The sequence below is a fragment of the Antennarius striatus genome, chromosome 23 (assembly GCF_040054535.1).
Source record: "Antennarius striatus isolate MH-2024 chromosome 23, ASM4005453v1, whole genome shotgun sequence".
NCBI lineage: Eukaryota > Metazoa > Chordata > Actinopteri > Lophiiformes > Antennariidae > Antennarius > Antennarius striatus.
Genome location: NC_090798.1, coordinates 3,234,716 through 3,260,704, shown reverse-complemented (window position 1 = coordinate 3,260,704; position 25,989 = coordinate 3,234,716). Strand labels below are relative to the sequence as shown.

Genomic DNA, 25,989 nt, shown 5'->3' with positions numbered 1-25,989 from the left:
TGACATGTTTCAGAGGTACTGAGGCAGTCCACAATACTGATGACTCACTGCTCAAGGTGTTCCTCAGGGAGGTGAGGGAAGAAAGAGCTGCACCTGTGTTTCCATTTTTCCAGAAGAGGCCAACAGACCCCTCCTGTGGAAGTGGGCTCCATTATAGAGCTGTTTAGAAAGGGAAGGTGTGCCACAGGGAGTTTTTTGAACCAAAATCACAAATTGCATCTGGAAGCCAAAGCTTCTCAGGGGGGTGGGGGTAAATTCAGAGAAGCTGAACTGCCTTTGGGTGGAGGTTTGCGCTCTCTGAAATCAGTAACAGTTTGTGAACTCGACACAAATAAGCACCAGTCTCTGCTTTACTTATGCGTGGCAGAATTTTTTATATATTTCTTGTGCAATAACATTTGTGGAAAATGGTGGAATTAAAAAAAAAAGAAGAAAAAAAAATACTTGCTTTGATGCTAGCCAATCGGTTATATGACACCTCTGCACACGGTGTAATAAGTAGATGAAATATTGAAAGATTGAAGGAGGAAAAGAAGGACTCAGGGGGCGACATTGAATTTCAATAAAATGAGAATCACAGCACTTGTGAAAAATAACGTAAGATATATTTATCCTGCGGTGTTTTGTACAGATGTCTGAATAACTGATGGTATGTGTGCATACATGTTTATTTTTGGTTCTTTCCTGCTTTCTCACGTGCCATCCTGCAATCACTGGTTTCACAGGGGGATGAATAATCGAGTCACATCATGGATCTTTTACCACCTACCCTCTGGCGACTCTAAAATTTTTAGAGACCAAACTCAGCTGCATAGCTAGCAGAGAGGCCGTGAAAGGAGACGGACCACCCCGTTGCTTTTTTCTCTCCTGTTATCCTCGTCTATCTTCTTGCCTCAGCAAATTGACACAAACAGTTTTGTTTCCTGCGTCTTTTAAACTTCAGGGCTTCAGCAGAGTCTTTGTGATGTGCAATGATACAAAAAAAAAAAAAAAGCAGTTATTTTCCTCATGGCAGATTTCTTTATGTTTGCAATATGTCATATAAAGGGCTTCAAAAAAAAGCCCAAAAATTCTTTTTAAAAATATGTTTTTGAAGATGTATTAAAAGCAGCCAAAATGAAAGTTGTATTTTTTGCATTTGTTGTATTTACTGTACTTTCATTTCACAATATCTCTTCATTAACTTGTTTTTCTCATGCGGTTTCGAAATGACGGCGTCATCAAGAAGCCAATTAAATCAGTTAGCACATAGAGACTTCGTTCCTTTCATACAGTCGGCTTAATTATGGTTTACAACACTTGAGACTGTTCTCTTCTACAAAATGTGTCTAATACTAAGCATCTCTTGATATTTAACAGCCAGAAACTATTGGGTTGTTTGATGATTGATACCATTTGATTCCATATATGTTTTTATTTGAACTGGGAGATTAAAGACACATGTTTTGCTATGGTTCAAAAATCAGCTTTAAGTTTTGTCAAAATGGATTTAATATCATTAATTTGTTCTTTGCATTCGTCTTTCTTCGAACTTGTAACGCTCACATTTGCATGTGGAGATTTAAGGTGTCCACGTAATATTTTAATAATTACGACTTTTTTTTTCTTGTGAATTTGATTCAGGTGAACTTATGCTGTTTATTGATTTTGTTTCATTTTATAATATTAATAACTGAAATTCTAACAATTAAAGTGAGAAAAAGACCAGGGGTCACGATCCCCACCAGATTCAAATATTATTCTCATGTGAAAAACATGAATTTTGTCTGATTTTTCCTCCCTTATTCAATGAAACATATTCACTAAAGCAACAGCAGAACACTAAAATAGTCCTTACATTATTAAATTACAGACACTGTCCAGTCATGAAGCATTTACATTTATTCAATGAAATAGTTTTGATCATTTCAGATCAGCCTATATTTAGAAACATTTCCCCTGGAGCTGTTCTTAAAGTACTGACAGTCACGTCTGTGCTGAGCAACAGCAGCTGTGAATTATAAATAAATGTAATTTGCATACAGTATATGGGTGTTTTGACTTTGGTGCATGTTCCTAACAACTCATCAACATCACACCCCTGCTTGGGTGCATAACCCAAATTAACTCTCCTCACTTCCTGCCACATATTTACACAGGAAGCAGATTTGAAATGTGAAATTTACATCTAGGTGAACTGTTCCATTATCTTTAACACAAGGTCAGGAGTGTGGCTCCCAAAGTGAACATATCTGATGGGAGAAGAAAAACTAGAAACGCCATCTACATTTAAAATTAGTTAATTTACCCTTGAGCAAAGGCAGGCAAAACTATAATTAAATGCGTTTTATTGGAGTGAATGTGAATGGATGTTGGCTTAAATGCTGCTGAAAAAAACCATCAAAACCAACCAGGGACGGTGCCTTTGGAGATGCTAATGTCTTCGTCTTCATATGTGATGAACGCAGAACAGCATCTGTGTATGTGTGTGTGTGTGTGTGTGTGTGTGTGTGTGTGTGTGTAGCATGCACATGCACATATATCCATAAAGTAATTGCTTGCTTTCGGGGCTGTCTGTCAAAAACACCGTCTGGCTTTATAATGACATGCTAATAAGACGCTAATGATGGAAAAAAGAGACTAACAAGGTTTGAAATTAAAATGACCGAAAAGTGTTTGACTCCTGTGTGCTCCTGCGGCTTTGTCCCAAAACGGTTCCAATTGTTTTGGTAGCCCCATCCAGTTTGTGTCTGTTGATCAGCTTTTGACTTCAGAAACTTTTTACTGTTTAATCAGAGTGTTTTTTCTTCATCTGTATGAAGATGAGTGTCTTTCAGAAGACGCAGACAAATTCACAACTCGTGATAGACTCATCCCAGCACTGACCAATGCATTCTTTTCATTGGCGACTGTTTTCATCGTTGTCTCATCCCGAAAAGACGTTAAAGAAAGTCTTCAGTAGTTCATCAGGATAGCAGCAACATTGAAAGAGTCACAATTATGAAAATCAGAGTTTCCAAATTTGACTTAAAAAAAAAAATTTTTTTTGGAACAACATTTCTGGATTTAGTCGAAGGTCAAAAAACAAAGCGAGAATTGTTTCGTGGAAACCATCTTTTTACAGCTGTAAAAATTTGATCCACCTTAAAGTGATTTATTTTTCTGCAACATTTATATAAAATATTATTTTTTGGAAAAAGAATATTTGAACATTAATTATAAACGGTCTTTTTTATTACTTAATTTATGCTTACTTTAACCAGTCTAGTCTTGTAGAAACATAAAAAGAATATTTCTCTTGTCTCATTTGACCCCGAGGTCACAGTATTCCACATCCTCCTTCACTTCCTTCATCTCTGCCTCTCCTCCTCACCCTCTCATCCACTCACCTCCCCTGATAGGGTAAGTGATAAATACTGATAAAACTTAAAGTCATCAACCTTCAGCCACACAGCATGCTTTGTGTGTGTAAGAGAGTTTATAACGGCATTAAGGAGATGGATTTAAGTTGAAGGCTGCTCTATTGCTGTGCTCATCACTATAATGATACTCTTCTTCCTCTGCATCAGCCGCTGCCCTTTAGATGAAGGGGAAAGAGGTGGAGAGGAGTGTTCAAGCATACGTTATCGATCAAAGATGTTACCATACTCGTTCAACATCCTGCATCTTCGAAGTTGTTTCAAGCAAAGGCCGAAATGGTAAAATGGAAGTTAAAAGTGATTGAGGAAGTTTGGGAGGAAGAATTATGTACAAAAGGCATTGGCATAAAATGGGATAGGATTCGGAAGTGGAAGGAAAAAAAATCAGTTTTCAACATTCTATGCAACAAAAAAAAAAAAAAGGTGAGAAATGGCACATTCAAGGTGTAATCCATCACAGCTAGTTTTAATCTTGTGTGCTTATTATTTCACTCGATAACGCGTGAAATCTATTAAAATCAATTTGATGTAATTTGCGAAATAAATGTAGACACTGATATGCTTTAATAATTGATATTCAGACGATGCATGTTTCTCCAGCAGTTTGTCAAATAGTTTCAGAAAAAAATAATAATATGAGGAGTTAAAAGTCCTTCCAATCAATACTAGGATGGATGGATCTTGAAGTTTTGCTGACTAAACTTATTAAAAAAATGTGAAAATTGGGGCACATGCAACTTCAATTAGCACATGAATGCATTACTGTGATAAAAAAATAAAAATCGCACATTAACAGGATGTCTTGGTGACGCAATCGAGGTCCAAATGTTAAAGGTCAAGGTAATTGATGCGAAGGTGACGCTGTTGATTCTGTCCTTTACCTCATCCCTCCGCCTCATTAGGATCATCTGTATGATTTCTCATGCACCCATTCGATCTGAATGACACGCCATGTCTCCTCGGTCTAAGGTATATACAGTACATGTAGATGGACAGAAATGAACGAGGGCAGATAAAGGGCAGAACATACAGCAGCTGTGTGACAGAGGAGGAACCTCTTCCCTGTTTAATAGATCTGCTGAAAAACACCCGGTAATGACCGTTTTTATTGCTGAGTCGTCCCTGTGTGACTCATGCGTGTCATAAGAACATTACTTTGCCATTTCCCCATTCATCCTTTTTTTTTTGTTTCTTCATTTTCTCCTCCGTTCTGTGTCGACGACATTTTGCGTGTGTGAGACACGTCGTCGTTCGGTGTAACTCGTGACACATTCTTAGCCGCTGTTTCATCATCATCATCATATCATTTATGCATGTGTGTGTTTGTTGGAGAGAAGGGCAATTTGTTCTTTTTCATGTTTACCTTCCATAAATCGTTTGCTTTCTATAATAGTGTTTATCTATGAACGCTTATTCTAAATGATCTGTGGTGTTTGTGTGTGTGTGGGAGTATTTGGGGAGGCATCGTTGATGCATAAACAGTCTGTTGCTGTCACCTGGCTTATGGTACCAGAGATAACGCTCTTTTTTCTTTTATAAGCTATGAGCTATAAATTCTAGTAAACACGCCCTCTGGTTGAATGTGTTTCCTCTGCAGCTTTTAATGCAGCAGTTTGTCCTCCATAGCTGCTTTTACACCAAAGACGTTGCCTTGTCACGTGCTGTTGGCGGTTTTTACAGTCACAAAACAGGCCTGCTGCACACTGCATTGGTTTTGTATGTATTTGAGTACATGTACGGAGAGATGACAATACAGATAAAACAGACAAAAGCCACCAATTTGCAGTCACGGTTAACCATTAATTCAAGTAAGGCTCAACACGATCACAAAGAAGTGGAAAAAAGTGGTAAAATGTAATTGTCTCGTCTGCACGAGCAACACTACTCGGGCAGCAAAGTGGATAAAAATCAGATGATGACCTTGACCTTGAGAAAACTAGGTCACTGTCAAATTTCAACTTTTGTACATTTTTTTGCACATATCTCAGGATAAGATAGAAAGACGAAACAAAAGGCGTTACATTCAGGGAGGCAAGGGGATGAAAATTAGATCACAACCTTGACCTTGAAAAACTAGGTCAAGGTCAAATGATCACTTTTATACCTTTTTAATGCCCAGAACAATATTGTAGGTTGTCCTGAGTCTGTCTGCTACAGTATACCTCTAGCAGTGGTCAACTTACAAATATGAAATGAAAAGCCAAATACTCGATAGTACAATATAGAATTCATTACTGCGACCATTATGAAAGTAGGTCAGGGTAAAATTTTGAATTCAGAGTTCAATTCACAGCGTCCAGTTCATCTAAGTTGTTTTTGTGCCCGTCTTTAATCTCAGCTAACAACTACGAAAGATGACAACAACAAAAAATACTGTGTCAAGATGCTTAATTTATTTGAATTATCAAGCACCTCCAATCTGTGGGGTAACTTAATATAAATGAGCTGTTCATATTCATGAACTGACTGAACGACCTGTTTTGATTCCAGTATCTTCTTTAAGTAACTCATCAGCAGTCACGCGTGTCTTTGTGTTTCACTCAGGTTAAATCAAGCAGAAAATATGGCGACACCGACTTATCAGTCAACAGATTGCTGGGGGGCAAACAAACAAATATGACTGCTTAATTGATTTATCTACATGTTTTAATTACTCTCCCTCTGTAGCTCCTTATTCCCCATCCAGCAGCTTCAATCTGTAGCATTTAAAATACCCTAGTGGAGGTGAATCGCTCTTTCACTTTCATTTTCATTTTCAACTATATGTTTGAGCTTTTAACCAAAAGGGTCACCTTAAAAAAAAAAAAAAAGCAGTCATATAATATGAGTTAAAATCCAAATAACAGAAAAGTCAGGTTTGACAAATCTGCTGTTCGTAAAATCAAATTCATGTAAAATCCTGGATTCTAACCATGTCCTTTTGCCTTTTATTCTACCTTTTACTTCTTGTCTATGGTATATTTACTAGCGAAAATTGTTCACACTCATTTATCTGCATCTACATGCATCTCCAGGGAAGAAGGAATTCTTTCGATATTGATGATGGTGATCGTTTCAGTCTTTCCCAGCTGACTGTGACTGTCATCAACAACACACAAGGACAAACCGACACTTTTAATAGCAAACACTTCAAGTTGGAGTGACAGTGTTCTGATTGAGAAACCACCAAAACAATGCTGCGTATTTAATTTCATGGTGCATTAAACCCCTTGCCTCTTTGTGTATATTCCTGAGTGTCTCCGTCTGTGATTACAATTGCACACCTTGATCCTTGTGTTTTCCCTACTTCCAGAGTGTCGTATCGTCTTTCTGTGATTCCGTTATTGAGGTAAATTAAGAGACAAACAAATGCATCAACAGATCAGCCTCAGTATTGCTTTTGCCATTAGCATTCGACTTGGCCCACTCCTCGCTTTGCTGACTGGATCGCATCTTGTTGTGTGCTTTGTGCCAATGAGGGGCAATTAAATTGAATCTGCCGAGGCGCAAGATAGACGGTGATGAGATGGAGCAATGCCGGGGAAAACAAAGCAGCTTCTATGAGAGGGGAGAAAAATAGAATATATAAGACATAATAAAACAACTAGAAGACAGACAATTCATCTGTTTGCCCTTTTTGATTTTTTTTTCTCTTACATAGGCAACAGAGTTGACGTCTCTTCTGATGCAATGAGCTGAAATGTAGCCAGAATCAAGAGCGACAGATGATCTAAGGTTTCATTTCACTGTAAAGAAATTCAACAAATAAACTGATCATCTGTAATGAATGGAAAACTGTATATGCTGCTATGTAGTCACTGATTTACTTCTTAATAAAGACAAACAAATGCTAACAGATGCCAGAGAGTCACAATCCTGATTTTTAATCTGACAGTTTAGCCAAAAGTCCTTGTGGTTATTGGCAAATTAAGTTGCTCTGTATTTTAACAGCTATCACCTTAATTTGGTAATGCTACTCCATGACTGAATTTAACAGGTCACTTTACAACTATATCGATTATCTCCAAATGATTTCAGTCCATTTTCCGCCATGAACTCCGTCTGGAAGGTCCAGAATAGCCAAGTACCCAATTTAGACAGTGTGATAAGAATTTGTTGGTTGGTTGGTCGCTCAGTCGGTTGGTTGGTTTAGTACCAAGGGACAACTATAATAAAAAGCATCTTTGGATAAAAACCTTAGTGAGGGCAACTTTTGGAGTTTCGTATCTGAATTGGCGGCCATGCGTTGGTACAGACGGACTTCAAATGAGCAACATAAGGCTAGCATGGACTGGAGTGGCTCCATTCTTCCTGAGCTTCTACAGCCAAGAGAAAGACTTGGAATCTGAGGGAAGGTCAGCATTCAGTCATAACCACAGAGTTCCTGTCAGCATGCATCAAAGAAGAACTGCATGAATGACCAGACATCACGCACCAGAATCTGGACTTTGGTTCCATCAAAGACCAGACATTGAGTGGGCTGAGTTGTGTTTCTCCAGCTGGAGGTCCAGATCTCATGAGGAAGTCAAGTTCTTCCTCGTGAAGCTGGGAGAAACATTTCTTCAAGCCATGTTGAAACAGTGAAAGGTTACGTTAAAACCCAAAGCTTTGGAGCAAAAAAAAAAAAAAGAGAGAGAGAGAGGGAGAGACGTCAAATCAAACTAAATGAACCGAGGAAGCATCCGTCCACAAACTTTTGACACCATCACCTGCAGGGTAAACATGAAACTGACACTCTTCATGATCAAACAGCCTTCAGAAGCAAACATAAATCACAGCTCCTTCATCTCTTTCAAGCTCGGTCTAAATATGGATGCTCGCTGCTCTTTTCCTCTTCTCCATCTCTGTCGTCACCTTCCTTCTCCCCCCCCCCACCTCTTTTCTCCACTCTGCCTTTCCATCACTGCTCATTTCAGCTCGTGACCTGATTTCCACCCACCTATGTGTGTATTTGTCAGTCTGCTCTTTAATTATGTTTGTATTTCTCTCTCTCTGCAGATTGTTTGTGTACAAATGCACTTCCCTGCTTGCTTGAGTTTTATTTTCACATTTTCTAATTATGTATGGCTTCGATTGAATTTGCATATGCATATTATGTGTTTGGATAAAGTTTATATAGTGCATTAAGGGCCCTCAGCTCAACATCTCAGTAGTGTTCAGACGAAGGGGTTCTTCAGTGCCATTGGGCAACTTTCTTGCTGTCTGATTAGTGAGAGTTGAAGCTGCTGAAGGATTCCGGGTCAAGCTTGGCCAAGGTCGATCAGAAGGGTCTGGAGGGGGTCTTAATGGTCAAAGACCTCCAGGAGACCAATTAGAAGGGTGGAGGGAAAGTGATGCATATATGGAGTGAAGAAGGCTAGGGGGGCTGACATTAAGAGGATGAAGGAATGGAAACGAAATGGTGGGATGGAGGTAATTATAAATTTAGGAAGGTGGGAAGGATTAATTAGGGATATAGACAGAAGCCAAGAAATTTTGAAGTTGGGGGCAAAGATGAGTGACGAGCAGCTGAGGAAAAGCGAGAAAGACAGTGATGGAAGAGATATAGAAGAAAAGAGCATCTTTAGCAAAGTTAGAGACATACTGCTACAAATATTCAAGTTCGGTTGCACCAAAAAGAGGAATGCGATGAAAACGCTAATGCTAGTAAAAAGAAAGTTCGAGTGAAAGAAGTTCATTAGAGGAACGGCTCATTTGATTGGGACGCGGAATGAAATACGATCCAAAAATAGTTGAAGCCTGGAAGGTGAGGATGAAGTTAAGCTGTCAGAGTGGAGGCGTATATGAGTTACGGCGTTACACCTCAGGATAATATCATTCATGCGCAGCCGTCACCATTCACTGCCAACATACATCAATGTAAGTCTTTCAAGTGAAACATTTCTTCATGAATTTTATTTTATTTATAGACATGCAGATAAAATACCACGCGCTGCAGACGTACACTAAGTTATCCTCGTATATTTCTACGACTTCCAGCAGAATTGACTGGACATGAAAGCGAACGCGTACGCAGGAACGCACTCCAAGAAAAATGCAGGGAAAACATTGTCGAAGCTGAAAGAAACGAGAAAAAGCAAAGGTCGTATTACTGCGGTCTAATGGACCACCTGAGACTGAGCGGACCCAAAGAAGAGGTCAGGAAGTACACCGATGTTTTCTGAGTCCGTTCCATTAAACCGTACATGCACATTCTTACACAGAGGAGCCAATCAATGAATGAACCTTTCACCCCTTGCATTTAATGCTTAAGAAGTGGCACTATTTCCTGACTTCTGCCCTCCAGACACCTGTGGTCTGGTCGTCTCCCGACACAAGGCAGGTGGATGACTAGGGAGGAAAGCGAGTGAGGTTGAAGGAAAAGGATGAAAATGGGGGGCCGGAGGTATAAATATCTAGAGAAAGATGTGTCACTCCCCCTGTAGTGTCTGCTTTTTCTTTTCTCCTGCTGTTCTTCTCCATTGTACTGGGAGGCTGAAGAGGAGACGGATGGATTGAGAGGGGGTAGAAGGCAAGAGAGATGGAGGAATGCGTTGCTGCCCACTCAAGGGCAAAGAGCACCTGACATCCTTTCTTACCAAAAGACGAGTCGTGTCATCTTCCTGTTTCTCTCTTCCCCTCCCCATATTTTTTTGTATTTTTCTGTATTCTTACCTAAAATGTGACTGAAAGGAGAGAATTCAATGGGAAAAAAAGAAGCCAAAAATTAAAAAAAGCGTAGAAAATGGAGAGGAGTGGAAAGGACAGGAAACAGAAGCTCCAGTGACAAAGAGGCGTTGAGTTGTCGCCAGATTAAACACAAAGCAGCAAATTACGGATTTGCAATAAGAACACGATTGGACGACAGTTAAAGGTTAGAGCGCAGACACATGCAGTTATAATCCATCATAAATACCTCGGGGTTAGACTGAGGGGATGAAAGGGATAACGGATAGTCTTGGGAATGATGTGTGTTAGTGCTAGCGTGTAAGTAACTAAATATACCTCCTTTGAATTTATCCATCCATCAATTTTTTTTTTATAACTGTTTATCCTTTTCTGTCCTGGAACCCATCCCAGCTGACACTGTTAGAGAACAACCCCGACACGTCGACCTACAAAACGTCGGCTTTTGTTTTTTTTTAATTTAGAAGAATGAAATCTGTTTAGTCTATTGTCTGCTGCTGCTGTCACATGACTAGCAGCCAATCTCCTGCTTGCACAACTCATGGCAGGTATTTACAGTGGGATTAGCTCGGGATTCGCACCCTCATATGTGAGCGTAAGCTTCCTCCGCACAATGCGCATGGTGCACAATCACACACAAGAGCATCGCACTCGCACACACTGCAGTCTTGTAAATGTCTTTGCTTCAAAAAGCTTATATCCTCATGGTTTGTGTGGCAGGAGAAAAGCTTTCTCTGCGCTTGGAACACATTGTACAAAACCCAAACCTTCCCTTCCTCACACACACAATTGCACACACACACACACACACACACACTGAATGCATTTGCTTCCTTTAACCTGCCTACTGTTGATTACGCCATTACTGAATAAAATCCAAGGTCGTCTTGCCTCACAAGGTTGTGTGAAGGCGAGTCGTGCGTCATCTGTGGACTGACTGTTACAACTCCTGATATATGATTTCACTTTTAAACATTGGCCTGCCTCCTTATGTGAGTGAGATTGTTGTTGACTGTTTTTTTCCCCATCTTTTAGTATTTTTTGTTGAAAGAATGCTTTCTATATACTGTATACACACGAATATACACACATACAGTACATGTAGAGGGTTGGTTAATGATGGATGCATTGAAAAGCATATTATTTTATAAGGCTTTCTTGACGCCCATTGATTTCACATTGTGTATTTTATGGTCTGTTGTTCAAACTCACCCACAGTCTAATTTCATTCATTGTGCGTAATTGTTCAATATTCCATTTTTCCTTTAAGTGCCTCAGTGTTTTTGAACAGCTGCTTGCAAAAGTTGAATCATATATCACGTTAATGTGATTCTGTCTTCGACAATGTTGTTAACTCAAGGAGCAAAACACACTTTTGCTACAAAATACTTTGTTTCTGGTGTCTGGCATAATCATGTATTTTTAAGGTATTTTGAAAACCTTAAATGAAAATGATCAAACACCACAAAACTAAAAAAAACCCAACAACAACAGAAAAGTACAGTGATTTTGATCCAAATGCAAAAACTTAAATTTTGTACAATGTTAATGTTGACCATGACATTAAAGTTTACTTAGAAAATACAGGAAGGTCCGTTGAATAATGTTTGAAGAAATAAAAATAAGAATTGTATGAAAAGACTTCAGCGCACACACACACACACACACACACACACACAGACACACACACACACACACACACACACACACACACACACACACACACATTAAATGTACCTAATCCACAACTGGAAACCATCTGGTGTTCTATACATAGTCTGGTAAGCAAAATAATGTACAGTATTTACATTCCAGGATGATGGAAAGTGGTGCCTTCTGGGAATTATGTTCACAGCTGAACCACGTCTTTGGCCAATCACATTGTTCTAAAAAAGTATCGTATTTAGTGTATTTGTGATTTTTTTTATGCAGCCTTATTCATCCTCAGCAGAAGCACTCGGTGCAACGTGAAAAAATCTGTATCATACATGCTTGTGTAATTGCATGTTGTGTAACAATATTCCAATCAGGAGGGATTAGTGAACTAAGAAAACATTGCAGCAGATGGTGCGATAATTAGTCTATCAGAATGTGTGTGTGATGCTTAGACGCTACAGGAAGGTTGTAGTGAAAAGACATCTGCCCTGAGCAGAAACAAGATAAATCCTCCCCATTGGAGAACAGATAATGGTGGTGGCTGTGGCTGATGAATCTGCAAAGACTCTGCAAAGACAGGATGGTGGTGGGGAAAGGTGCTCATAATAGCAGTATGAATGAAGTAGAGGTACAGAGAGGATCATATTTAGAAAAGGCAGCAGAAAGGTGTCAACTTTAATCACTGTCAGTCAATTTCTGAGTAATAAGCAATAAAAAAGTAGCATGTGGAATTCTGGGAATTGGGAAAACCGATCAATGCCCTTTATATTCATCTGATGTATTTGTTTTTCCTGATTTGTCCTTCTTGTTGACAGAAAATGCTTCTGAAATGCATAGTGCAATACGCATTACAGTAAAATAAAGGTGTATTCATTGGCATCATCAAACACACACACACACACACACACAAACACACAGCACATTTCACCTCCAATCACACCTCGTCAGCATCTTTCTTTCACACTTCCTCTCTTTTTTTTTTTGCACATGTTCCCAAAGGTGTAAAATAAACTTATGCAACAGTGTTTTTCCTCCCCACCAGTGACAAAGCAGTGGTCACTGGGACCATTGCCTTGATTACATTCACAATATGCGGCAGGAAAAAGTACAGATTGCGCCGCTTTAACTTTATCAGAGTCATTCACGACAGAGTCAGATCGCATCAATGAAACCCTTAAGATTTGAAAGCCCTGAACACCTACGCAACTTTTTCTTATTATCCTCATTCTACATCCTCTCTCAGGTTGAAGGCGGGCAAAATCACCTCCAACAGGAGAGCGAGGGAGTTGTCAATCAAGACATTTAACCAGAGAATAAGAGGGATCGCCCTTGTAGGTGTTAAATCTGGAGAGGCTTTATAAATCAAATAGTCAATTTGTATGCTTCATATAATTTTACAACTTGTTAATGTAACTTTAAAGATGATTAATTTAAGTGTTTATTTTGTTTGGCAGTTGAAGAAGCTGTGAACATGCGTTTGACATTTTCACTTTGGTTCAAATGACAAAATAATCCAGCAGATAGAGAGAAATATCAACATTCAAGTTGCAGGTAAAACTATAATATAGAGCTTTGGAGGACTGCAGATAGTTTGATTACTGCATGGAATCAGTGTAAATGATCATTACTACAAGTTGAAACCTCCTGATATCAAGACCAGCATGCATCTGTATGTACCGGCGCCTGTAGGCTCCAAAAAAATGTGTGATTGCACAACAGTTCACCAGGAAGGATCAATTACAGTGATTTTTAAGAACTTCAATCAGCAAGTTGTCAGAAATACATCAAAAGTTGGCCGAAAGTTTGAGGGACCAGCATCAATTTGTTCCCAGGGACTCTGTAGTTAAGAGGAACGCTGGTCAGGCAACACATAAATCAAGTAGAAACCCCATTTCTCAAGCTTTTTTGGAGACTGTAAAATTTCATTTTGATGGGTTGTATTATACCCAGAGTACCAATAGTTGTTGTGTTCACGGTGCTGCTGTTGACACATCAACTGTGCTTTAATGGAATTTCTGACAGCAGTAGGAAGGTGAACATTGATGCACACACACACACACACACACACACACACGCAAGGTAACACGGAACAGAAACACATTGAAATACACAGAAGAGTAGTTTGGAACCAGAGTGCACTAACTTTTAATGAAAGCAAAAATAACTCTTTTTCAAAAATAACTTTTTTTTTTTTTTTACTGGTGACGATCGGATGACACGAAGAAGTGGTCCCAGAGACGAACCAGCTGTGATGAGACTGAGTGTGACAAACTTAGACATTGAATATATCAACCTTTTTCTATTGCAAAAATGGAAACAAAATCAAATACAACCAGAAAAAGCATTTAGAAGATGGAAGAATAAAGAGTTGCAGATTTTGTGTAGCGACTGGGGTCTATTTACATAAAATTGCGAATGCATAATGGACGTTTAATTTGAAGTTAAAGATAATGAATTATTAAAGCCAGGTAAGCATTTACTACATAGTCACCAAAAACTAAAATTGATTGTCTAAAAACAACCTGAATGCACCAAAGCAAACCAATAATTTTTGAGGTCTTTGTCTTCACAAAACGGGAAACAGTACGGCAGGAACTTTTGTTTCCAGACATCCTTTTCTACTCAACAGCCACAACATCTTGTCCCTGAATTCTTTTTAAACTGGACGCAGTACTTGTTTTGGTCAATGAATAAATGATACGGTAAACATTGGTAAATAAATTATTAGGCTGGTTCAGAGCAGGCAACGTTTTGCATGCATCTAACTAATTGAATAAGAGTTTGAAGTAAAGTGTTGAGCTTTCTGCCGTATTCTTATTTCACAGTGGCTGCACAGCCTTTAGGTGGTTGATTAAAATACTGCAGAATGCAGCTCTATTTTCTCAAAAATCATTAGTTCACCTTTGGGCAGTGAAAAATGAAAATGATAACACCCTTTTAAATAATGCTCAGAAAGTGCCAATAGCATATATAATATGTAGAGCCTGCATTTTATTTCTTTCTGCTGTAATCTGTCTTCTGTCTCTTTCTATCTGTGGTTATAACTAATCTTGCTCAACAGGAAGACTCGTCTATTCCTATTTCATTTTCATTTAATACTTCCTGCTTTGTGTTTCATTCATTTTGTGCATGATGTGTTCGCCTCTCTCTCTCTCAGTTCAGTGATACTGGCTGATAAACGTATGGGAGGTCTGCTCCTGATTAATGGCTCAGAGGCTTTTCAGGAAACATAATGAGTTTCTTCTGTTGGAGTGTGTGTCTTGACTCGTGGCTGCATTCGTGTTTACGACAATGTGTGCATCTCTCTGTTGTTCGTTTAGTCCGCGCAGGGGCTGATAGCAATAAAAATGCTTCGTTTTCATTAACTCGCTTATCGAGTCTGAGTGAAGTTTTCCCATTTGTACCTCTTTACATGATTCACATCCTTATTTACTTTCTTCCTCTTCCCATCCTTCATTTTCTCCCTTCCGGTTAAGAACACAAAATGCACAAGTCTCCAGCTTCAAGTTACTAATTAAGCTTCAACATTTTTTTTTTCAAACTATCTTGAGGACAACAAATGAGCCAGTTTACCAGCCTGTGGCGCTATACTACTGGTTTATTTATTTTATCCAGGTCACTCTTACATATGACCACCAGAGGGCAGTGAAGAGACAGAAGTGAGGACTAATGGTTGCAGTAGAAGACAATCGTGATAATCTAAGGAATAAAATGTGCTCAGTAGTGGTGAATGAGGCATTTAAATACATGGAAAGAATTTTCATATTGACTTCTTTGTGTCCTCTGTCTTGCATTATTTGTTGCGACGCTGCCCCCAGTGGTTCCTAGTTGTACTGCTCCTCATGTACAGCGAAGAACACTTTTTTTTTTAAAGATTTATTTTTAACATTCTTCACTGGCCTTAGGGTGTCTGACCTTACGGTTCTCTTCACCAGCGGTTTGTTGATCCTTAGGAAGAAATACCCGGATGCAGATCTTCAGGTGACGGTTGAGTTCAGTCACTGATCCAGAATGGTTGAAGTTCAGATTATCTACTGTTCAGTCAGAAAGAATAATGCGGTAGAAGGTTAGGACCAGGCTTACGCTAAAATCACATTTCTTCTCCGCTATTTCTTCTCCCTTCTTGTGTTCTTGTACCGTTTCACTCAATCGCTCTTTTCCAAATTGCTTTTTCTTTCTCTCTGAATCTTTCCTCCATCCCTGTCTTTTTTCTTTCCTCCATTCACTGTCATCCATTGTTGGTCCGACCCACCTGCACTCGTCACCATTCATTTTCCTGTGACATTCCTACCAGAAAGGGCACCATCTCTGACTCATCCCTCAATTCTTATTCTTTTCAAAATATTAACACAGCGATCCATCAGTATTCTGCGATACTACCCTGCATCACTCCGATGCCATCCTTCCCTTGCATCATCTGTTCATCTCCCTTTTGAGCATTGTTATCATTATTTGCATTGTTCAAATAATGTTTCACATTCTCCTGCTTTCCATTTTCCCTTTTTTTTTTTTTTTTCCCTTTCTCATCTTCTGTGCAGCACCCAAAGGCTCATCTTTTCCTCCTCCTTGTGGGCTTAGTGCCCGGTCACTGTGTATAATCCTGAGTGTCTCAGCTGATTTAAGGAACTCCTTGTTCTTTTTCTCCATTGTGTCTCCAAGTGAAAACACAGCAATCTGTTATCTCTGTCCAGTGCGTCATAATACACTTTGATTTGTGCATACAGGCCTCAAATTGCACACACCATACAGTGAACTGTATGTATGCACACGTAACTGCTGCACATACACTGTCTTCTCCATCTTTGCACTCATTCACTCACCCACCCCCCGACCCCCTCCCTCCTCTTGGCCTCTGACACACACTCAAACACACAAGCACACATTCACAGATGGAGAGATTATATCACATTAGCCGTGCTGCTTGGCGTTAATGGTCTTTACAACATTCAGTTGAGAATAAACTTTATCGCTCTGACTCCTTAAACACATTCAACCTTCTGGTGCTCTCAAAGTATTTACTCTCAATACATCTGTGTTTCTCTCTCTCTTTTGAGTCTTTCTCCCCAACTCTGGTCCCCGGACTTTTTTCCATTTTAAATGAAATTTCAGCTTAAAGAGGCACCTGTTCGGGCAGACGAAGTGAGCGCAATGGGAGTCATGAGTACATTTACTGAAAGATTTTATTTGACATTTTAATCGAGTAATTGTAATTTATACAGTAATACCACTATATTTCTGTATTTTTATTTTTATTTTTCAGCAACATCTATTTGAAAACACCTTCACAACACCATCGTCACTACAACCCGAGCAATCAGAACATTTTTTTGTCCCTCAAGAGCCCTTCTGGAAATTTTCATCACCATTCAGGCACTGAATAAAGAAATGGGCTCATTTGTGAGTATGTAATATACACTTAGTACATTTTGTTTTAATACAACAAGATCATCAGTTACTGAATAATACACACTATGGTGATTGCATTGCTTTGGTGAAAACTGTCTTTTTCCATAATAACACCTAACTTAATGATACTGGAAATCTGGTCTTTGCATTTGGACACAAGAATTGTCAATAAGCTGTCAACAGGAGCAAAAGATGCAGCTTATCGTTTGCAGCTGTATGAAATAATTGTTCAGTTGCACAAATTGCACAAACCAAATTCTTATGAGTTCTCCATGACTGATTAGAATTGTTTTTAATCAGTCCATTAACTATTTTTCTTTGTTATTTTGCTGTTTCTTGTTAAAAGAAGTTAAAAAGTGATAAAAGTCTGCAACCCCTTTTGGTTTTAAAAAAAACAACAAACTGCTATCACAACTAGAAATCAATGAAGTACGACAATGCTACGGCAAGTAAGTATGATTAAATGCATTCACTCGTTTTGAAACACCAGCCCTCAGGCTTGCATTCAACTATTGCACCTCACAAGTGATTCGCCCTGATGCTTTCCAGCATCCCGACTGCAATTATCTGTCGGATCATAAAACCTATGGGTTGTTGTTGTTTCATATATCGGAGTCGGTTGCATTGTTAATTTAAATCATTTCATTTTGCAGGCATGGGGAGGAGTAATGGCTCCAGGCAGGAGCTTCATATTAAACAAGTAAACAGATACAAATCTCAGTTAGAAGACAGTGAAGCATATTTTAAATGATCTGAGACAACAACTTTAAGGACAAGTATCTCTTGATAAATGTTCTGCTTTTGAAATTTTGTGGCATTAACTCAAACTTTTACAGTTGTAAATGTAAATGTGCTAATTTTTTTTATGGCAATAAATAAATCAAGTGATGGAAAACCTTGCTTTCGGGAAACATGCAGTAGCTCTAACATTCATTCGTCTTTCTCTGTGCAATCATGTGAAGAAATAGTCAAACCATCAAGTAAATCATCAATAAATTTAAATTAGTGGTCTTCAATATTTGTCTGTTACTACCCATCATGTCATGAACTCTAATGGCCAAACATAAATGAACTGGAATGCATGATATAAATATTGTTTTATTGCCAAAAATGTCAATAAGTGTGATGGAATTCTATGGGTCAAAAAAATTCTCCTTTCCCTTTCCTGTCCTGTTTTTTTGTAGTCCTCTATATATTTTACCATATTTCATTATTTCTCAATTTCTGGCTTTCGTCCTTTTTCAAATTCATTTTCTACACGTACACATTTACCTCTTTCATGAAAGTCCAGGTTTACAAATAAAAACACTCACTCTCTTTTTCTGTGTCTATAAGCAGCACATAATATAAACCATGCAGATGCATTCTCCTACTCTTTATTGTGAAATGATGTCTCTGCAGCTCCTGTTTCTCAAATTACCTTCTCATTATCTCCGTGTTTGTTTGTCGTCCTATCTGCTCCTTACTCCTTATTTACTCTCATCAGCATGTACATCAACATGATTTTGTTTACTTTTTCAAAAAAAAAAAAAAAAAAGGTGCAGAGAGACTAATTTAACTGAAGGATGTTCAAGTGAAAGCTATTTTAAATGGACATATTGTGGAGTTTAAACCGCAATTAAATTCACTGCAATATTGTGACATTTAAAAGTCTCTGAATTCCTTTATTCAATGAATAAAATCCATGAACAATCCCAGTAAACAAATTCAATTATATTTTACTAATGTTCTTTATATTTGTTATTATTGCTGCTAATGATGTTAAGTGGTGCTGAACTACATTATTCAGATGTAGTTTTGCTGGTACCACCAGGCTCACGTAGAGTTGAGCTCCATTACAGATATATTTAGAAAAGTGATGTGCGTAAGAGACAGCTCAAAGTGAAGCCACAAATTGCTTTATGAAATTAGCTTCCCGTGGAAACTGTGCTTTGTTTTTTCAAAAAAAAAAAAAAAAGGAATTTTTTTCCCCCATTAGAATAAAATCCAGGGTCGGAACCCCTACTTGATTCATCGCCAACATTAAAATAGTTTTCCCTGGCCTACACCCCATGTTTCAATCAGACCTTTTTAGAGATCTGTATATTTTGCTAACATAAAAGTGAAAAAGAGTCAAAACACAGATTTGTTACAGCACTAAACATGTATAAAATATAGTTTCTGCATATTTCTCCCTCCTTCCTATTTAACTGTTTTCCTCCATCCACCTCCCTACAGACACAACCTCATCCATCCCTCTTGTTCCAGTAATGGCGCTCCATCTGTGCAGTCCATTAGGTTGCCTCATGGCTTAGCGGTTGCACTGATGAAAATGACAGTACAAAACAATCTATACTCCCAGCATAATCTTGGAGGCATTGTTTGACACCAAGGACCAAAAAGTACGGTGTTAATAATAGACCTGTTTCAAATGGTGGCATGAGGGCAGGTCTGGTATGCAAGTCTCCCTCTCCCCCGCGCTCTTATTCTGAAATGTCATGCTGGTGAATCTTCTTGTTTTTCAGGTTTGTGGTTGTTTGTTCCCACATAAATACTTTATAATCATTGACAATTGTCCAGCTGAACGCACCAGAGGAGTGACTGATGTCTCCAAACAGTCACAATCACGACGGATCACTGAACTCTTCGCTCGTTCTGAGACGAGGCGACAGATTGCTGCACGGAAAAACCGATGTTATCCATTTTCTCAGGCAAAGCTCACTTTACTCCAAAAAAAAAAAACAAGTAAAAAAAATTACAGGGGAATTTATTAGCTTTAAATTTTCTGCATAATCATAAAACAAATATCCAATAATCCATACAGCTTAACAGATATTTAGTTGGGTTTAAACGGATCTTTTCTTTCGAGTACATTTTTAACTTTCTTGGAATAAATTTACAGGTTGTTCCAGTTACAGCTCAACGCTTCTGCTTACCTCACAGCATCACATTACATTTAAGTGAATATTTTATATGTACATATTTCACATAACATAGGATAACTGATTTATTTTATTTTATTTACTATCTTAATATCTTTTTTTTAATCTTTTTTTTTGCTCTGTATTGGGAGAATCATTTAATCTAACCATATGATGTTGAGGGTGTTTATTCAATGCCAGTGCGCTCGTAATGGATAAAAGAAACCAATGCTTAATGGAACTTTGGGTTGTGTGTTTGCTCCTGGTATGTGGGCGTGTGTGTGTGTGTGTGATTATGTGTGTGTAAATTCAGGTTTTCAGTCACTTTTAACCTCGGTTTTTGTTCAGAAATGCTTCACAAAAGAGCATTAAAAGTCTTTTTCTCTCCCTCCCTCTGTTACTGTAGGCAGATGGATGATGCTGATCCCTCACTCCGGGGGTGTGGAGTGACAGATGACAGAGGGATTGATACAGAGGGAAAGAAGGGGAGAGGTAACGGTGGAGAGGGTCACAGCCAGCGGTAATGGAAAACGGCAGCAAAGGTCAGGCGAATCAATCAGGAAGAGAAGTAAGTAACCAGATTCTTTGACACTGAGGACGACGGTGTTTCTGTTTGTTGCTTCCTGCCTCTCATTTCTATCTTTTTTGTTATCACTTTGTAAAACACACATTTTGAACATAGAACCATACAACGCTCAATATTTCTAACTGAATGAACTCCTTTCAATGCGCCACAGCAGTCCTTGAGACAAGTTCACGGCTAAAGAAGATATTCTGATGCAGCTTTGTGCTGCGTTGCTGCGGTGACAAACTGAATATGGTGTGATCATTCATCTTTTTGTGTTTTAAAGCCTTGACTTTGTACAAAAACGACAAAAACATAAAATTAAAGATAGCATCAGAGCTAACAAATAGACAAAGAAATAAACACAAGCAAATAGATCCTGTTGTTGAAGTAATATTGATTGGAGCTTCACCATCTATAGACAGATGGATGGATGGATGGATGGATGGATGGATGGATGGATGGATCATCCACACTGTTGCAGTTATTTTAATTGTTTGCAAAATATGACCATGAAATTAAATCATCTGAGAAAAATGAAAAAAGCTTAAATACTGTGGAATCGTAATTGGATTTATTTCACCCAGATAGACTTCATTAAGGATTTAGTACAATTTTTGTGAAATTAATAAATGAGTTCTGCAAGCAGAAGTCATTTAGAACAAACAGAGCTAATGGTAATGAAATAAAATAAATGGAATTGCGGTTGACAGAGAAAACAAACAAAAAAGTTAAATATTTCCACTGATGTACTTTAAACTATAGCTGGAACTATCTGCTATTAAGGGAAGAAATGTAGTAGGAGTGATAAGATTGTTCCACAATATAAAACATAGAACATGAAATATTGTTTTTACAAAAATCACTATTTAATAATTTACCATCAGTTGTAGCTGTTGTTGTTTGTGGTTGTGAAATATATTTCCTTTAAAGTTCACCTTCAAACCACATTAAAAAAATGCAGTTTGAGACATTTAATAACGCGGATAGTCCCTCCATCCCAGAGGTACCGTAAGCAAACATGTGTTTGTTCCCGTGGCGACCGACATCTATGCTTCAGCTCAGCCTCTTTCAGTCCGATCGTATATGAATTCTGATAAATGAAAATGTTTCACAGTCACATGGATTAGAATGTGGCTACCCGAGGCGTGCATGGCCCCACTTTGCAGCATGCCCCCACTTTGCAGCATGCCCCCACTTTGCAGGCGCATGAAATACTTGCATGTGTTGTTCAGTTGACTATTATTCAGAAAAAAAAAGTTTGTTTTCCGTTGAGCTGGCGGGGGCGTTGGTCACATTTTTGGCGACTCTTCAATCCTTTCCTTATCAGACTTTCCTCCTCTTCTTCTCCCACCCCCCTCCCCTCCTCTCTCTCTACCTCCTCCTGTCTCTCGCCCCATCTCTGTGATGTATGGTGGCTTTATCGGAGCGGTTTAATGGCTCGCCTGTAGTGCTGTTTAGTTTCCTCTGAACTGTGTTGATACTCCGCCTGAGAGGAGGCGATAGGAAGCCGCCTGTCTATTACACACTGAGCAGTGTAGGGGTGATAACATATATATTTCCTTATCTTTATTCTCATTCATTCTGATTTTTTATGGTATAGGTTTGCTGATTGTGTAATCTTATTTACCATTATTGAGAACTATCCATGAAGCATTCTCTTTGAGAGTTTCGTTATTACCGCACTCGTATTTTATTGACTCAATGATGCACAAACTTCTGTGTTTTGTTGACACAGCAGACAGATAATCAATGAATCGTGACAGAAAGTCTGTATTGCATTTCTTGTTAATCAGGTAAAGATACAGAAAACATAGTGTGAGCATCCTGTTTGTGATTAAAGTGTTTATTAGGTTAATGAGAGGCTATAGCGGAATGTTTTTAGTCTATTCACAGGAAAGTTTTTGGTGAAACTGCTTCTCGAATGGCTTGAAATGATGAGACAACGTGGTTTGATGTGATCTGACCGGAAAACCCTGACCTGAGTTGCACTATTTCATGCATAGGCATCCATGTACTTAAATAGCTCTTTAAAGAACCTATGTTCAGTTAGAAATTCTATACTCAAGGTGCACTTGGCTAATACCAGAGGTTTCAGCTGTATATCATAACCTCCCAAGGTGTTACCTTCTGATAGACTTGCAAATAATGGCTTCTATTTCTAAGGTGTAATGCAATGGAATTATTCTTCAAATGAATTATTTATATATATATATTTTTTTTTTTTTTAAATACATATATATATATATATATATATATATCTGTACCTGTAAACTGAAGAGGTGGCAGAGGAATTCCTATTTTCTTTTTAAATCTATCGCTGATTCTTACTTGGATAACATGGCTGGCTTTTTCCACCAAGAAGCATGGGTTACTTTGGAGGAGGCTATAAATCATGTTTTATTATTCATTCATTCATATATTTATTTATTTATCCATTTAGGAATGAGGTTTCACCGCATATAACACACTCAATCTGCCCACACTCACTCATGAATATTCTGTTTGGGCATAATCACACCTGGACAATTAATTCATGCATAGATAATCACTTAAACAACCACATGAAAAATAGATGAATGAATACACTTAAATACACATGGACAGATCCACTCACACAGACAATATAAATGTTAACATGCTCACACAGGATGAAAAAGCAAGAGTTTTATTGTTGTGCTTATACCAATGTGAGAATCATGCATTCAGGATGCCTTTTGGACTGATATTATCGTGAACTCGCCACCCACTAAACTGTCTCAGCTGGAGGCCCGAGTCCGTCTGGAGAAATGCCGGCTCTTTATCTTAAACAGTGACACACACATTAACACAGAGGTGCACACAAAAAAGGAAGAACACACACTCGTTTTTCATTCTTAAACGTATGCCTCCACATTTTTGTTGTTGCTGTTTGTTACATGCAAGGATGTGTCTGCACACATCTATGGACGGTACACCCTGACTCTTCCACATGCCCTTGAAGACATTTATAAGATGCTAAATCACCAATCCATCTGAGTGCTAAGGGTAAATAGAGAGGGAAACCAGCACTATTGCACACAAACTTGGATGCACGAGTATAAAAAGCAACAGCTTCTGTCCAAGTTATCTCCTCAGTTTTATTTTAAACAGCTGGATTGTTTGACACTAGTAGTCATTCTCTCTCCCACACTTACATCATGAGTGCAAACACCATAAAACAGTCTCATCCCCCAGGAGGAGTAACAAAACAAACAAGAAACGAAGAGTTCATTGATTGATGGCTGAAGAGGGGTAGAGAAATTCAGAAAAGGTAGAAGGGAGGTAGTATAAAAAGGGTTTTAAAACATGAAGAGGGCAATAAAACAATGGAAATAACAGCCTGGACTGGATGGGGGAACAAAAGCATTGAATTGTTCAAAAGGATTTATAAAGGTGAATGCAAAGTTGGAAAAAGCATTGCATGTTAATGTGTAAAGATTATAAGATGCAAGTGAGGAGGGTGCAGTTAATTAAATTAATGAGGTACAACTTGCTGAATACAAATTCTATATAGACCAAGAAGTCCCTAATAAACAATCTGACCTTCATTTTGTTGACTCCTTCTCCAGATCAACCAGATTATCATCCCTGCCCTGAAGCAGAACATCTCTCATCACACTTTGGAAATATTCTACACCAGCAGGTGGTCTTCATCTGACTGCAGATATTAGATGTGATCCACGCTAAAAGCAAGCAATGATATGGCAGCAGAGGCCAACTGCAGCCATGGCTGTGACCAAAACAATTTCCTACTCTAAATTAAAGAGTCTACAACTCCAAGTTTTATCAAGATGCAGGGGTGACTGAAGACCGCAAAGAGATCTAGAAGTTCTGGCTGAGCGTACATCTCTGAAGCCTGTTGCAACTGACTTACTGACAACAAATGGGAGCCTCAAACGATAAGGAACAATTTGAGAATGTTTGCAGCTTGCAACATTTTACTGGAATTTATTTGACAATATTTGCAGCTGCTTCCTCCCAGTCACCCCTTTCTTGTTACTTCTCATCTCCAAGTTGGATCCTCCCCTATTATTGTCCGATTCAGCCGGATTCCATTTTCAGTAGTCTTCATTTATGATGATATCAGGTTCCATATCGGACGATAAACTTCAATACAAAAGATAGAAATCTCTAACTTTGAGTATAAAGGTAAAAATTAAACTTTTTTTCAACTCAAATTGGCAGAGGGTTACTCTTTAGCATGAGCGGCCCAGCAAGTGCTCACCTCGGTGGGTTCAGCACCACCATGTCTTCCCTAGATGTTGGCGGTCGAATGGCTTGGCCAAGCAACAACCCCCTGGACCTCAACCAATCATGGGGGATAGGGTTTGGAGGCAGCAGTGGGGGTGCAGCAGCCATGAGTGCAGGACTGGACAATTTTACCCAGGAGTCTGTTACCAGAGTGGTGATGACAGAGAAAAACTGGCCGGCGCTGCTCATTCTGGTCATCATTGCATTGACGATTGGTGGCAACATCTTGGTGATCCTGGCAGTTTCGCTGGAGAAGAAGCTTCAAAATGCCACCAACTTCTTCCTGAGGTCACTGGCAGTGGCGGACATGCTTGTAGGCATTCTGGTCATGCCGATCTCCCTGATCAATATCCTCTATGGTAAGTTTTGGCAACCCAAATTTGTTGCCATGCTTCTAAGTATGTTAACTTGCTGTTTTTTTGCTCAGAATTGCACTAATTTATCACATACACTTACCCCAGTTCATAAAGTTGCAGGATTTAAACCCAAGTAAATGTCACTTCAAAGAGAGTTTGCCTTCCCCAACATTTTGACAAGCAGTTTCTATTAACATCACAAATGAGAGATCAATGACATATACAGTACATCTAAATATTTCACCTTTACAGAACCAGATGCAATGAAAGTATGTAGTCCTTTTGGTTCGTAATTCTTTTTCATGATTTTTGAAAAGAGGTGACTGATATATACGTTTAATTCTATAAATATATATGCTTTTTTTTGGTCTTTTTCTGATCTGATAGTATTATTGCTGTCATTATCAAATTAAAAGTTCTACATCTGGGAAAGGCTGTTCATCACCTATGAATTTAAGCACTGAGCATGATTGACTGGTTGGTTCATATCACAGTTTCATGTCAAGGAGAGCAGCTCCAAAGAAATTGGACTTTCAGTTGCATGGCCGACCTGAGTCCTGCAACTACAGTAGTTCTGTCTGAAGTCCATGATGAGGGTCCCATTCTGTATTTTTAAATTAATGGAAGTCCAGTTGGTGTGGTTGAACAATTCAAAGGTGGTGTTGGTAATGATCAACCACAAACAAAATGTGCATAAACAATATTCAATTTTAAATTAACAAGGTAATCCAACTAAGAAGCTTTTATCTGAGCTTTCCTAATGCAAACATATATTTGACCTTTTTTTAATT

The 25,989-nt window shown here is 38.6% G+C and overlaps 1 protein-coding gene across 1 annotated transcript in view; it reads left to right on the top strand.

Annotated features, from left to right (window-relative positions):
- htr2cl1 (5-hydroxytryptamine (serotonin) receptor 2C, G protein-coupled-like 1) overlaps positions 1–25,989 on the top strand; it is a 91,898-nt gene that overhangs the window by 45,778 nt on the left and 20,131 nt on the right. Inside the window, exons 3-4 of the mRNA XM_068308872.1 lie at positions 20,412–20,573; positions 24,161–25,201. Of these exons, the coding sequence (XP_068164973.1) occupies positions 24,793–25,201 (409 nt within the window). The 5' untranslated portion in view covers positions 20,412–20,573; positions 24,161–24,792. The remainder of the gene's footprint in view (positions 1–20,411; positions 20,574–24,160; positions 25,202–25,989) is intronic.